Source organism: Camelina sativa, chromosome 8, assembly GCF_000633955.1.
Source record: "Camelina sativa cultivar DH55 chromosome 8, Cs, whole genome shotgun sequence".
Taxonomy (NCBI): domain Eukaryota; kingdom Viridiplantae; phylum Streptophyta; class Magnoliopsida; order Brassicales; family Brassicaceae; genus Camelina; species Camelina sativa.
The window spans coordinates 25385601-25398635 of NC_025692.1; the positions used below are offsets into that span (position 1 = coordinate 25385601).

Below are 13035 nucleotides of genomic sequence, written 5' to 3' on the forward strand. Positions count from 1 at the left end.
AACCAAATAAACAAACTATACAAAGGTGGAGAATCTGTAATGGTTACGTCACGTGACTTTACAACTCTTTAATCGAGGCCTGTACATCTTTTTAATTGCACTACTTCTTTTTAAAATTTAATTATTTAATGATTTAATCCCATAATAATTTACACAAGAGAATACGCATCTTTGGGTCATACATGGACGTGTTACAAAGCTTAAGATCCCAAAAATTCGGGTCTTGAATAAATAGGATGACGACAAAGAGGACAAGTGCTTTTGGTCCAAATCCAACGCCAAAGACAGAGTTTATGAAAAACATGACAACAATCATGTGCCACTACAGTTTTTTCGTCGTCGCATAAGTCTTCAAGGCATATAGTACATTCCTCGACCGGAGTAGTAGTCGATTTAGGGATACAAGTAGAAGTTGTCCAGCCTTTGCTTTCTTCCATCAAGTGATATTCAACATCTTCCGCATCAGCTTTGAGCTCGAATGGTCTTCCTCGGCTTTCTCCGATGAGTTGAATGCCATACAAAACTAAAATCTCCCGAATCCTTGGCTCAACATTCGCCAAAACGAGAGACACGTGTCGACGGCATGTTTCCACGTTCGAGGAGGCTAGAAACTCTGAAGGGATCTCGAATTTGATTTGAACTGAAGGACCTAGTGACGTCTGTCCGAATAGTCGTTCTTTCCCCGTGATCGGACGGTATAAATCTCTCCGGAAAGTCTTTAGAGTTATGACGAAACGGCTTGCCGAAATTGAATGGGAGCGCGGTGAGAAACTGATAGGGTAGAAGAAAAATACTCGCGGACTCTTTTGCTTTTGCATGACGACTTGATTGATTTGATGATCAAAACCCCAACGATTGATTTGATTTATCTTCCTTCCCTAGGATGTCAGGCTTATATTTATAGGGATCTTACCCAACTAGTCTATCCAAATCATCCATACTCGTGAAAAAAAAAAGGAAACAATTTTTATTCTACCGTCTCATATTTATCCTCATAAAAAAGGAAATAATCTCAGCAAAAAAAAAAAAAATGTTATTCTTAAAACAAATCAACTTTTAGTTAATTTTTATTTTTAAAAATCTAGTATCTCCTTCCCAGGCCAAGAAACGAATCCCCTGAAAAAATCCGCACATCACGTAAGCAAATCTCTCACTAAAATTTTCACAGTTTTCAGATCCAAACAAGAAACTAAACAATGAAGCTCCTGGAAAACAAACCAAAACAAAGCCACAGTTAAAGATATCATCAAAGGTATAGCATTATCATGATGTTGAGAATGTCATGAACAATCCAGATTTTGCTCGATCGTGTTCTTGTTTCTTCAGTATGTGGCAGTAGTTAAGCTGGCATAAGAGATCACATAACAAAACAACAATCAATATCTGTTTTATGATTCTTGATGAGAAGAGATAAACAAGAGAAACTAGCTAACCTCCATGCGAAATAGACTAGTTGGTACAACGATTCCTGCACCAACTGAGCTTCTGAATGTCTCCAAGAACTTTGGACCACTGAACTTCCTATACTTGTTCTCTGACAATTCCGCCATATTCCCAGCACATGCAAACACATGTCCGTGGATTCCTCTGTCTCTGAACCATTTCACTGGGAAATCAAAAGAAAGGTCTGCAAATGCAGTTACCGCAACATCCCCTCCCACAAAATCTCGCTCATATGTGCCACCATTCTCCTCGTCTTGTACTTCCCTCCTTGGCTCGTTAGGACCCAATCCCCTAGTCTTGAATCCCCATAACGCAGATGGTCCTCCCAACGAACACACAGGTGATATGTTTCCACCTAAGAAGAACCTCTCAGGTACATAAGAAGCTCTGCTTTTGTATCCGCTTCCCCATGGAAATGTGATTCCGCCAGATACCCCAAAGTTCAGAGCAGCACGGTAAAACCCGAGTGGAACAGCATATCGGAGATCGACTTCCTGAAAAAGGACAAGAAAACGCTCAACATGATGTATGGCAAACATCCAAAGAACCACGGATGTTATCATAGGGCTAACCAATCTTTTCATTTACTATCACAATACGTAAAGAGTACCAGAGATACTTGGGAAGTTATGGATAAATAGGGCAAAAGCCTAGACAAGGAACTACGTGCCATGGAAGTTGTCTGAGTAAAAGCTACATCTTTCCAAATTGTAAAATAAGTTAAATGTAAATGCTGGCAATAAGAATGAAGAAATCCCAAACCTGACGCAAAAAGCGGAGGGTTCGACTATCAGGTGCAAGACCACCTATTTGAGACGTAGAGATGAAAGAGTACCCTCGTGTTGGCCTCAAGGGTGAGTTTCTCTTGTCAAATTTGAAAGTGTACTTCAGAGCAGAAACCAAATTATGACCCAGCTGTCTCCTAATTGATGTTGATGCCATTTGCGATGGGTCAATAAGGTTACGCCATGCAGTAGTGTAGACCAGCTCATGATACTTGCTAGCAATAAGCCCGAAGGAAAGACCAAGAGCTCGTTCTTTATAAGACGAAAACTTAAGCCATTCTTGGGTAGAAAGGTAAACCCGCGACGTAAATGGAGTAGGACGCCCTCTGAACCTTGGTAGATACATACCCAAGCCAACCTCTGCAGAGTGATCACAGCCATAAGCAAGAGACCCGTCCCAGATATCTCCATATCCAAAAATGTTCTTGTACTTCAAAGAGCCTTCAAGGCTTGATGATCTAGCCTACAACGAGCCACACAAACAATTAAATATGGAATCCAGATGATCAGTTCCAGAATCAGATACATCCACATGAAAGCAACAAATCCAACTCTAATACTAATCCACTGAAACAAGAAAGACGAAAGTGATTATACCTCAGCTTTAGTGAAGGTTCCGATTTGGCCAGTGATAGGGCTTTTGCTCTCAACAACATGGATAACCACATTGGTGGTACCAGGAAGCTCGGGAGGACCAGAATCAATCGTAATTTTGACAGAATCAAAGATATCAAGCGCTTGAAGATTGAAATTAGCAACCTTAGAGGCCTTGAGAAGCTCCTGCAACGTAGTCGCTTCCCTCAAAACATCCACCTCAGCCTCGATGACGTGGTCCTTTGTCTTCTCATTCCCCTTGACGATCACGTCGTGAACACGAACCGGGACCGGAGCTGCTCGCATACGACGGAACAGAGACGCAGCTTGGATCCTACTCGCGATTGCATCCTCTCGCGTTTGAGGTTTCCCATCGTCTTCTTCTTCCTCATACTCTTCCTCTTCTTCTTCTTCGTCTCCGTTGATTTCCTCTATCTCTTCAGATTCGAGTTTGGGCGTTGATGGATTCGGGTCGGGGGTCTCCGCCGGATTCGCCATGAGAAAATGCAACTGAGGAGGAAGAGATGAGCAAATCGGCGAAATCAATTTGACGGCTCCTCCAAAAGCGTTTCCATTTTTCTTGTGAATGAATCCCTTGGTGCATAACCCGGTTATATGGTTAACCGTTGACCGGATTAGCCGGTTATTCAGGCTTAGTGGAGCCTCTTTCTATATCAGAAGTTTTAAAAACCAAAAAGGTGGAATCTTTTCAAATTCATATATCCCTCTCTCTCTCTCTCTCTCTCTCTCTCTCTGGCCTTTTCGTTTTGCTTTCTTCAATTCAATTTGGAGAAGTAAAAAAATGGCGAAGAATGAGAAACTGTTGGCTTCACTGATCGTAGATATCAAATCATACTCTGGAAAAGATCATCTTCTTCCCTGGATCCGGTAAATTGTTTTTTTTTTTGGTCTCTCCGTGTCACTATTTTTATTTTGTGTCGACGGTGCTGAAGCATGAAAACCTAATTAAAAAGATGTGTATTTGATTATTGGGTAAATCTGAAACAGAGGTGTAAAGAAGATGAAAGAGAGCTTGCCCACTCAGATATTGAACGAGAAGCTGCCGAGGTTTTTGCAGAAGTGTGCGGAGTCTTTTGAATCTGATAAGAGATATAAGAACGATTCGCGTTATATTCGTGTTTGGTTGCAGCTGGTAATGAACGAACACTCTCACCCTCTTGATTTGGCATTTGATTCTGAATTTGTGTTTTGAGCTTAGAGTTGTTATACTGTTTTTGAGAACCGTGGAGATCATTAGATTGGATAAGCATTTTAGTAAGAGCAGTGGATAAAAATGTAACTGGATTCATATGGCTTTGATGATCTCATTACTATTCCTGCTTGTAAAGATCGAATATTTAAAGGGGTTAGAACTGAGCTATGTCCATTTTTGTAATAAGGAAGTAAGCGAGAGATGAATATTTTGGATTTGCATAGTTTGGGGTTTGTATCCCTGATGATTTGCTTCAATTTTTGTGCATAAACAATTTGGTGATAGCTGATGTTGCTTAATGAACTTGTTGGTCTTAATTTGGTGATGCATTGTTTGGCTAGATGGATTTTGTAGACGATCCAAGAGCTCTCTTAAGAACCATGGAAGCAAAAAGTATAGGGACCAAGAGGTCACTGTTCTACCAGGCATATGCTCTTCATTATGAGAAGATGAAGAGATTTGAGGAGGCTGAGAAAATGTACCGTCTTGGAGTGCAAAAGTAAGTATTCTTCGAAACGCTAGAAATTGGTATTTTGATAGATGGTTAAGAGTATACTCTATTAAGTGATTATGCATATGCAACTTATGATAATCAAATCTTTACTTTTATTCAGTTTATATATTCTCTAAGTGAGTTCTTGTCATGATCATTCCTGGTATCCATTACGCTCAACTCATTTTGTGGAAAATGAGTAAGGTAATAATGACTGTTTGAGTGACTATTTCCTCTTGTCCACAGCCTTGCAGAACCCATGGATGAGTTACAGAAATCATACTTGCAATTCCTTAGTCGCATGGAGAGGCACAAAAAGAAAAAAACACAGGTACTGTTTCCATAATTTGATTGCTCCGCTTGTATAGTTTCTTACCAGTCCTGCAGATTTCTGAATTTATATTTCCTCTTGCAGCGTCAGGAACAAAAACTGACTGGAAAACACGAGAAGGTTGAGAGGCAACAACATGAGCCAGTGTTGAATTTTGTTGATAAAGCCATTGTAGGAAAGCCTGAAGCAGAAAATGCTTGCCATCACGGTTTGGTGGATCCCACAATAAACATGAAGGAAGCCATGAATGCAATCAACAACATGTTCAAAGAGCCTATAGAAACTGCTCCACTTCAGAGAAGATCACGACAAATAAGTCAGAACAAAGAAAATCAAGGAGGCAACAATGGTTTTGAAGTTTTTGTGGACGAGAATTTTGAAAGTGGAAAAGCAAAGACTGGTACTTCCCAGGGATCCCAGTCTAATCAAGAGTCCTTTGAGATATTCATTGATGATGACAACGCTGATGAGACTACGGATGAAGATGATGAGGCTGGAAAAGCTTTTGTCTTTCTCCTACCAAGAGACCATTCACCTGAAAGTTCTGAAGAAGCAGACAGAAACAGTCCTCCTCGGCCTAGATTTAGAGAAGATACAGTTGTTCATAGATTTGTTGGTTCAACCATCTCCGATGAGCCAGAAGCAGTTGAAAATGCCTGCCACCATGGCCTTGTTGATCCTACAGTCAACCTAAAGGAAGCTATGGAGGACATAAACAACATGTTTGGCGAACCAATAGATTTTGTTAGACCCAACCGCTCTAAAAACAGAGGAAAGGCAGTAGTAGAGACGAAACCAAATCCTGCTGCTGGTTTCACAATACTTGAGGATGATGATGATGATGATAATGATAAAGAAGTTGAGCAAGAACATCAAAGGAAGAATCAGCCATCTCAGATACCGCCTTCAAAATCAGATGAACATGAACTATTTGAGCCAACGGTGTGCACAAAAGTAGCCTTGGATGAGATCAATAAATTGTTCGCAATGCCAATGGATTGCTAAGGAACAAGGTATTTGGTTCCACTCTTGTCTTTCTCTCATAACTTATGCTTAGAAGCAGGCAAAGTTTGTGGTCGATGTTCCTGCTTTGTATCTCTGTTGTGTTGATTTATGAGAAATCTTTGTTCTTGTTGTAACTTGCAGACATTTGTGTCGTAAGGTTTGAGATTTAAAATGTTCATGTTGCTATGGCCAATGATTTTACCGGTCTTTAACTGAACAAAACTCGATACAAAAGAGTACACGAGTCCCATTACAATATTACTCAGCTTTTTACAAACAATTGACCAATCATAACACCAAAATAAACAAAATAGAAACAAATCGATAACAGTGTGTTATATAATTAGTATACGATCATCTTCAAAACCCGAATCAGTAAGTGGGTGGTGCAGTCGTGGGGCAGTGGTCAGGACGGAAAGCCAATGGACCAGCGGCGTAAACTACAGCCTCATAGTTCGTCCACTTGAGCCTCTTCTCTTCATACCGTAGCGATGCTCCATCGAGAGCATTGTTAATGTTGGAGAAGAGATTGCAGTCTTCACGAGGAGAAGAGACGAGCTTGGCTCGGCAAGAGTGAAGAGGATGGTTCAAGAAATGTGGAGTCATCTTGAAACCTTTGAGCTCACCGTAGAAATGACCGTAGGAATCAGTTTTAAAGACTTTGTAGAAACTCACTTGTTCTCTATGGTTCTTGCATATAATGCTGACTTTAGCTCCGGCTATGGCTTCTGCTCCGGCCAACGACCATGATCCGAATTTGTCGCAGGATTGGCAGTACACCATTCCTTCCACTGCAGCTTCCACGGTTTTCACGGCAGGGTATGCGGTGGTTGGAGGAGGAGGAGTAGTGTAACCGTTGGCCAACACCGCTGTAGCGATGAGGATGACGAGAACGGAGAAGGGTAAGGCTCTTGAGTTCATGTTTATTGTTATGCACTCTATTTCTTGAACTTCTTCTTGATGTGTGATTCAGGGGAGAGAAATATGCGTATCTATATAGAAACGTATAAGGACTGGTATTATATAATGTTTAGTGTTTCTGAGAAAATTGACAAATTGTATAAGACGTGAGTGCGACTAATTGTGGAGATTAAATTGGTGGTAGTTGCGGCTTATTACGTGACTGCCATTTTCTTTGTCAACGGAGTATATATTAAACTATTATTGTTTGCTTATTCTCTATTCCATATCTTCTAAGAAGACAATGAATTATATGCGAGTAAAATACTAAATAGTAGAATATGTAAAAAAACCTTATAATAATTAATTTCAGATGTTTCGGACAAAGCTAAGATGATAATGTATGAAATAGTAATAAGTAATAACCAATAACAGAAGGACCAAACAGAGGTAAAGAACGGTTGCTCTAAATCAAAGGACCAATAATTTAGAAGTCTACGAACTCTCTCTATGAATAGCAAAACAACTAGGGAACACATGGTCCACACTAACCTCTTTTTAATTTAGAAATCAAACTTTACATGTTGGGTCCTCTTGCAATGAGAATGTCCCCATAAGGCTGTGTTTGGTTCACCTTGATGACTCCCCGAGTAGCTAACACTGGAAATATAAAGCATATTCATAGTGAGTTTTTTTTTTATGAATTGTTGTATTGCTCATATACGTGAAAGTAATTTGAAGTGAAGAAGTTAGTACCACAGGATTGGAAGAAGAGTTTAGCTGCAGCGTTTCTGTCCATTCCAACAGCGAGCTTGTTAAGAGATTCCACTTGAGGAGCTCCAGGTGTTTCAAAGTGTGTCTTGAGATGACTGTGTTTCATTTTATACATTTCATCATTGTCACTCAGTATGTAGTTTTGGCAATTAATTAATATTGAATCACTTACCTTTTGATGCTATCTGTTATCTTCTCGTCTGATTGATTGCACGCTGGATTTTGAGTCTCTGCAGATCCAGTTTCAAATAGTATTTCTGTGAAGAAAAGAAGAAGCCAAGTTAAGGTGTGTAAGATGGTTTTTTGAAAGTTTTAGGATCAAAAGACAATTAAAACTTCTACCGCTATCGGCTCTGAAGCGCTTTTCAGGTATAATCGAAAACTCAAAGTCATATTCATGGTGCTCCCACGGTCTCTCTTCCGCTACTGGTTCGAGCCCTCTTCTTGGTGAGGAATTTGGCCTTTTTAAATTGGACCTGCGACTGATTTGGTAAGCGAAAAAAGACTTTAATGATCCTCTTCCTATGCTAAAATTATTTGTAAGTTGCCATTGGATTTAGTATCACAGAAATCTAGAAGTGTTCTTAACCTTCTAGAGCTGATCTCTATGTTGTTAATTGAAGCTGCTCCACATGCGGATGGTGTGCTAGGCATGGATCTCACGTCGTCTCCTGTAATTCCCATGAAAATCAAATATCTCACGACAAATAGTCCACAATACCAAGCTATGGCTGAATAAAATAGAGAAGCTTTTAACCAGAATAGAATGGCGTAACAGTAATATCAGCAGCCTGGCGGTTAATAGTTTCAGGGCTTGCTCGAGATCCAGCCATCATGCTTTCTACTGAAGCACCTTTCCCAGTATAAATTGTCCGGAGTCTTTCTGCGGGACTACCAAGATTTTGGGAGCTTGTGTCACTGCCTTGATGCTGCATACATCCACACTCAGTTAGAGAGTATATGAAATTGTGTTTTTCTCTTATAGATACTAAATTTTCAGGAAAGAATATGCTTCCGCGCCTTACATGGTTGGTTTGATGCTGGTTCTGCATTCTCTCCTCAACAAACCCTGGAGACTGTTCCCCGCAGAAATCAGGGAGTCGAGTTTCTGCATTGGCATTTCCAAATGTCAGATCCCTTTCAACAAGGTTAAAATAAAAAGAAACAGTGATGGATAGAGAGAGACCAGATGATGAGGTTTTAAGTACTTGAGTACTCTTTGTCCAAAGCTCGTAAAGCTGAGGAGGGTAAGAACTATCCACATGATTTTCGAGGAGTTGTGTAGGTGGCATATTCGCACGTTTGAAAATTTTCATTTCTGGCCGGATAGTTCCTCGAACCTACAAAAAGATGCCAGATGTAAGGCCAACATGAGCACCCTGAGTACATTAAAGGCCAAGGCGTTCACTCATCTGAACCTTTCTCTTTTCCCCTCTACAGAGAATGTGAGAAGTATCCTGGAGCCATGACTGGTAAACATGACCAGCGATAATAGTCTGCTCATAATCCATTTCTAAAGTAGCTGTCTTTCTTGTTCTTTTTTTTGCTGGCTGTGGTCTATCTTGTTTCTGCATGCAGAACAAACCCCAATTCAATGTCTTTTCTCACTAGATGAAAGTATTCCTAGTAACAGCAAATACCTCTCTGTCCCGTATGTTTTGTTTCTCCCTCTGCTCAGCAAATTCGTCCCTACCATGCTCCTGGCGCTGGGGGCTTGTGGGGTTGACTCCTGCAGATGGCTAGAGATCAGTAATTTTTTTCTGTTCTGTTCATGAAGCTCAGTGTTATTCCCTGGTTAGATACTGTNAAATTTTCAGGAAAGAATATGCTTCCGCGCCTTACATGGTTGGTTTGATGCTGGTTCTGCATTCTCTCCTCAACAAACCCTGGAGACTGTTCCCCGCAGAAATCAGGGAGTCGAGTTTCTGCATTGGCATTTCCAAATGTCAGATCCCTTTCAACAAGGTTAAAATAAAAAGAAACAGTGATGGATAGAGAGAGACCAGATGATGAGGTTTTAAGTACTTGAGTACTCTTTGTCCAAAGCTCGTAAAGCTGAGGAGGGTAAGAACTATCCACATGATTTTCGAGGAGTTGTGTAGGTGGCATATTCGCACGTTTGAAAATTTTCATTTCTGGCCGGATAGTTCCTCGAACCTACAAAAAGATGCCAGATGTAAGGCCAACATGAGCACCCTGAGTACATTAAAGGCCAAGGCGTTCACTCATCTGAACCTTTCTCTTTTCCCCTCTACAGAGAATGTGAGAAGTATCCTGGAGCCATGACTGGTAAACATGACCAGCGATAATAGTCTGCTCATAATCCATTTCTAAAGTAGCTGTCTTTCTTGTTCTTTTTTTTGCTGGCTGTGGTCTATCTTGTTTCTGCATGCAGAACAAACCCCAATTCAATGTCTTTTCTCACTAGATGAAAGTATTCCTAGTAACAGCAAATACCTCTCTGTCCCGTATGTTTTGTTTCTCCCTCTGCTCAGCAAATTCGTCCCTACCATGCTCCTGGCGCTGGGGGCTTGTGGGGTTGACTCCTGCAGATGGCTAGAGATCAGTAATTTTTTTCTGTTCTGTTCATGAAGCTCAGTGTTATTCCCTGGTTAGATACTGTACATGATTATGATACTGGAGACTCGCCCAAGCCATTGTTATTGGCTTCATATTTAAAGATAGAAAACACTTTCATCTTTGACTCAAAAATTCATATCCCCATACAATAACCAAATGTCAAGATTATAGAATAAAAGACTGACATAACTCTCTACCTTCGGGAATGTCCTGCTCCTGCTGACGAGGTGGTGATGGGATGAGAGTTGTAGGTATTTCAGCGCCTTCTCTTGGATTGAAGTTCATCTGTGTTTCATCATCTCCTTCGATGTCAAATCTGAGATGCCATCAAAACGCAGAATAGAAAAGAACAAATCATCACCAGAATTTTGCTGAAAGGTGGATGAAAGAAAATACAGAAATAGCGAAGCGCTACAAACTTCCACCTTCAACAGTTACTGGAGAAGGTTTAAACTCTGGGAATTAAAGACCAAAGACAACAGTTATTGGATTGAAATCTCACCTTTCAAAACGATCATATGTTCCATTGTTGGTCTGGAATGAACCATGATACTCGAAGAGTGTGATATTCTCAGCATCAGCTGAGAACGATACAGAAATTGGTGAGCGTATTAGCATAAAGTTATAAACATGTCGTTTATTCACGAAGGTTATGGCTCACGATAGAAACCTTGATAAAACTGCTGTCCAAGATCTTCTGGCTCAGGGTTATTGTTAACATTGGATTCATCCAAACGCTGCAAAGAGATAAAAGCCACGCAATGAATTAGTTCAACTAAAGATGCACATTGGTTTACTAGGCGATGAACACTACAAAATGATCAATTCACATTAACAGTTGCATCTTTTGTGCATTGTCCTTTTCCACAACGCATAGGGTTACACGTTAAATCTTAAGCGATGTTCAGATGATTTTGGTTTGAGCTCATATGCTTCAAGTTCCAACAAGATTTTCCTTTGAAACATTCACATGCAGACTAAAATGAGGCTAATCATAAACCGCATGCTTGAGTTGGACCAAGTCTTAGATGCCCTTTATGCGCCAACTTCTTTCCTCCACTTGTATATCTTATACATTGTTTTCGGCTGGAAATTTTAAGCCATCTAATCCACAAGTTGTACATAAACGGAAATAAATAAGCCAATCTAATCTGGGAGAGACTAGGAATCGAATAGGTTACCATGGAGATATAAGTCTGCTGAAAATCCATGTAATTGCCAAATTTAGGAGCATTACGACTCTGTTCGAAATCTCCAAAATCAGCTTCTTCGTTCTCAGGCAATGTGACAGCCTCTTTCCTGCAAATAAATAAACAAACAAACAAAAACCATCACGCCTATCAATACTACTCTTCCTCACGACATTGTTCTTTTGATTTTGGACTTTACTTCACAATCCATCAATTGCATGAGAAGCTCCTTCAGTGAAGGAAGATTTGAAAATAGTAGTAACAATACCTTGCATGGGTTCTTCCTTTAGGTAGTAAAGTGGGATCCGGAACAGCTTTTGTGCGCCAAGCTCCATTAATTTCAACCTGAGAAAGATAAACAAACACATGTGAGACAGAGAACCCAGAAACCCAAGTACGGGAATATGATTTTGACATGAAAAAAAAAAAGAAAAATGAATGAGGATCGGAGAAGATATTGATTACCACAAGGCGATTAACATCATCTGAAAAAATTTAACGGAGAAAAAGAAAACCCAGAAAAACAAAAATGACTCATCAGTTTCCAAAAGAGGAGAGGGGACACATTATAATCTCGAAGTTTCAAAATAAAAAAAAAATTTAAGATGAATCAGAAATTTACCAAATAGGAGCTTCACTTTCCTCTCATAAACGATCACAACTCCACCTAGCGAAAGAGACAAACATTAAGATCAAATCAAACCCAGAATGAGAAGAACAAATTTTCTATAAACCAAGCATACCCATAAGAATACTGGAGAGTCTAAGAGCCATCGGAACTGACGGATTCAAAATCTCTTCGCTGTGAGAGAAATAGAAAAATCAACTTACTCAGCTTTCATGGCAGGAACACCCAGAAATCAAAACAGAATAAAAACAAACGACGAACAAATATCTCCTCTCCGCTCACCAGATTTGAATGATGTCGAGCTTATCCAGTTTCTTCCGATTGATCTTCGCGTGCAACGTAGCGGCCATCCTTAAGAAGAAGAAAAACAAAAAAAAACAGAGGTTGGAGAGATTTAAAAATTCATTGATAACGCGCAGAGAGATCAAACAACAGAAACCACAGTGGCGACGTAAAGCAGTAACAAGTGCGTGATCGGGACGAAGAAGTTCCCATGCCGATTTCAAAAACCAATACAGAAACAGAGGTTACAAAATCATGTAAAAATCGGAAAAAGTTTTAAGTAAGAGGATTTGACTCACCATATCTGACCCAACGGAGCTTTTCGAGCTAAAAGCTGATGAGAATAAAACATGATTCAACTTCAGAAAAAAAGAAACTCCAAACCCAGGAAGAAGAAAAAAAAAGAAAGAGAGAAGCATATATTTGCGTGGAGAAGAAGCTGAATCTGAGTTAATTTTATGCTTTTTTTTTTTTTGTGTAAAGTTGTCTGTAATATAGAGATTTATGAAGCCGCCATGAGAGCTTAAGAAGGGAAGAGAGGAAGAGTGAACATGTCCAGTATAAATGGCTAAAGATAAATGACAGTGACGAAAGTGTCACCAGTAACCCTCTCATAGAATGACACGTACACAGATTATAAGGAACCACAAGTGACGCTAGAAAAAAACTTTCGAATTCCGTTAGCGCAGCAAGGTGGACCCCACACTGTCACTATCAAACTCTCTCCCCAGTCTCACATTTCCTTTCTACTGCCTGCCATTTTGCGATGTGAAGACGACACGTAGTCGATGATTAAAAAACTAAAACGCTCTGATGT

At 40.0% G+C, this 13035-nt stretch overlaps 5 protein-coding genes across 5 annotated transcripts; 1 reads left to right on the top strand and 4 right to left on the bottom strand.

The window, feature by feature from the left end:
- On the bottom strand, positions 166 to 1018 carry LOC104708563 (putative RING-H2 finger protein ATL35). The gene has a single exon (XM_010425161.2). The coding sequence runs from the start codon at positions 816 to 818 to the stop codon at positions 201 to 203; it is 618 nt and encodes a 205-aa protein (XP_010423463.1). The 5' UTR covers positions 819 to 1018; the 3' UTR covers positions 166 to 200.
- Positions 1134 to 3412, bottom strand: LOC104708564 (SAM50-like protein SPAC17C9.06). The gene is made up of 4 exons (XM_010425162.2): positions 2826 to 3412; positions 2206 to 2691; positions 1434 to 1937; positions 1134 to 1344 (listed from the first exon to the last, which is right to left on the bottom strand). Exons 1-4 carry the CDS (start codon positions 3318 to 3320, stop codon positions 1264 to 1266), a joined length of 1566 nt encoding a protein of 521 aa, XP_010423464.1. The 5' UTR covers positions 3321 to 3412; the 3' UTR covers positions 1134 to 1263.
- Positions 3556 to 6042, top strand: LOC104708565 (mitotic spindle checkpoint protein BUBR1-like). Its single transcript, XM_010425163.2, has 5 exons — positions 3556 to 3710; positions 3831 to 3975; positions 4377 to 4534; positions 4775 to 4859; positions 4944 to 6042. Exons 1-5 carry the CDS (start codon positions 3625 to 3627, stop codon positions 5862 to 5864), a joined length of 1395 nt encoding a protein of 464 aa, XP_010423465.1. The 5' UTR covers positions 3556 to 3624; the 3' UTR covers positions 5865 to 6042.
- LOC104708568 (non-classical arabinogalactan protein 30-like) lies at positions 6049 to 6846 on the bottom strand. Its single transcript, XM_010425165.1, has one exon. It carries the CDS (start codon positions 6783 to 6785, stop codon positions 6237 to 6239), a length of 549 nt encoding a protein of 182 aa, XP_010423467.1. The 5' UTR covers positions 6786 to 6846; the 3' UTR covers positions 6049 to 6236.
- On the bottom strand, positions 7124 to 12694 carry LOC104708567 (sister chromatid cohesion 1 protein 1). Its single transcript, XM_010425164.1, has 20 exons — positions 12518 to 12694; positions 12219 to 12287; positions 12052 to 12110; positions 11931 to 11975; positions 11774 to 11793; positions 11577 to 11653; positions 11300 to 11417; positions 10789 to 10855; positions 10621 to 10699; positions 10316 to 10434; positions 9996 to 10084; positions 9774 to 9923; positions 9542 to 9695; positions 9381 to 9463; positions 8296 to 8467; positions 8128 to 8209; positions 7881 to 8020; positions 7711 to 7795; positions 7521 to 7633; positions 7124 to 7424 (listed from the first exon to the last, which is right to left on the bottom strand). Exons 1-20 carry the CDS (start codon positions 12568 to 12570, stop codon positions 7342 to 7344), a joined length of 1857 nt encoding a protein of 618 aa, XP_010423466.1. The 5' UTR covers positions 12571 to 12694; the 3' UTR covers positions 7124 to 7341.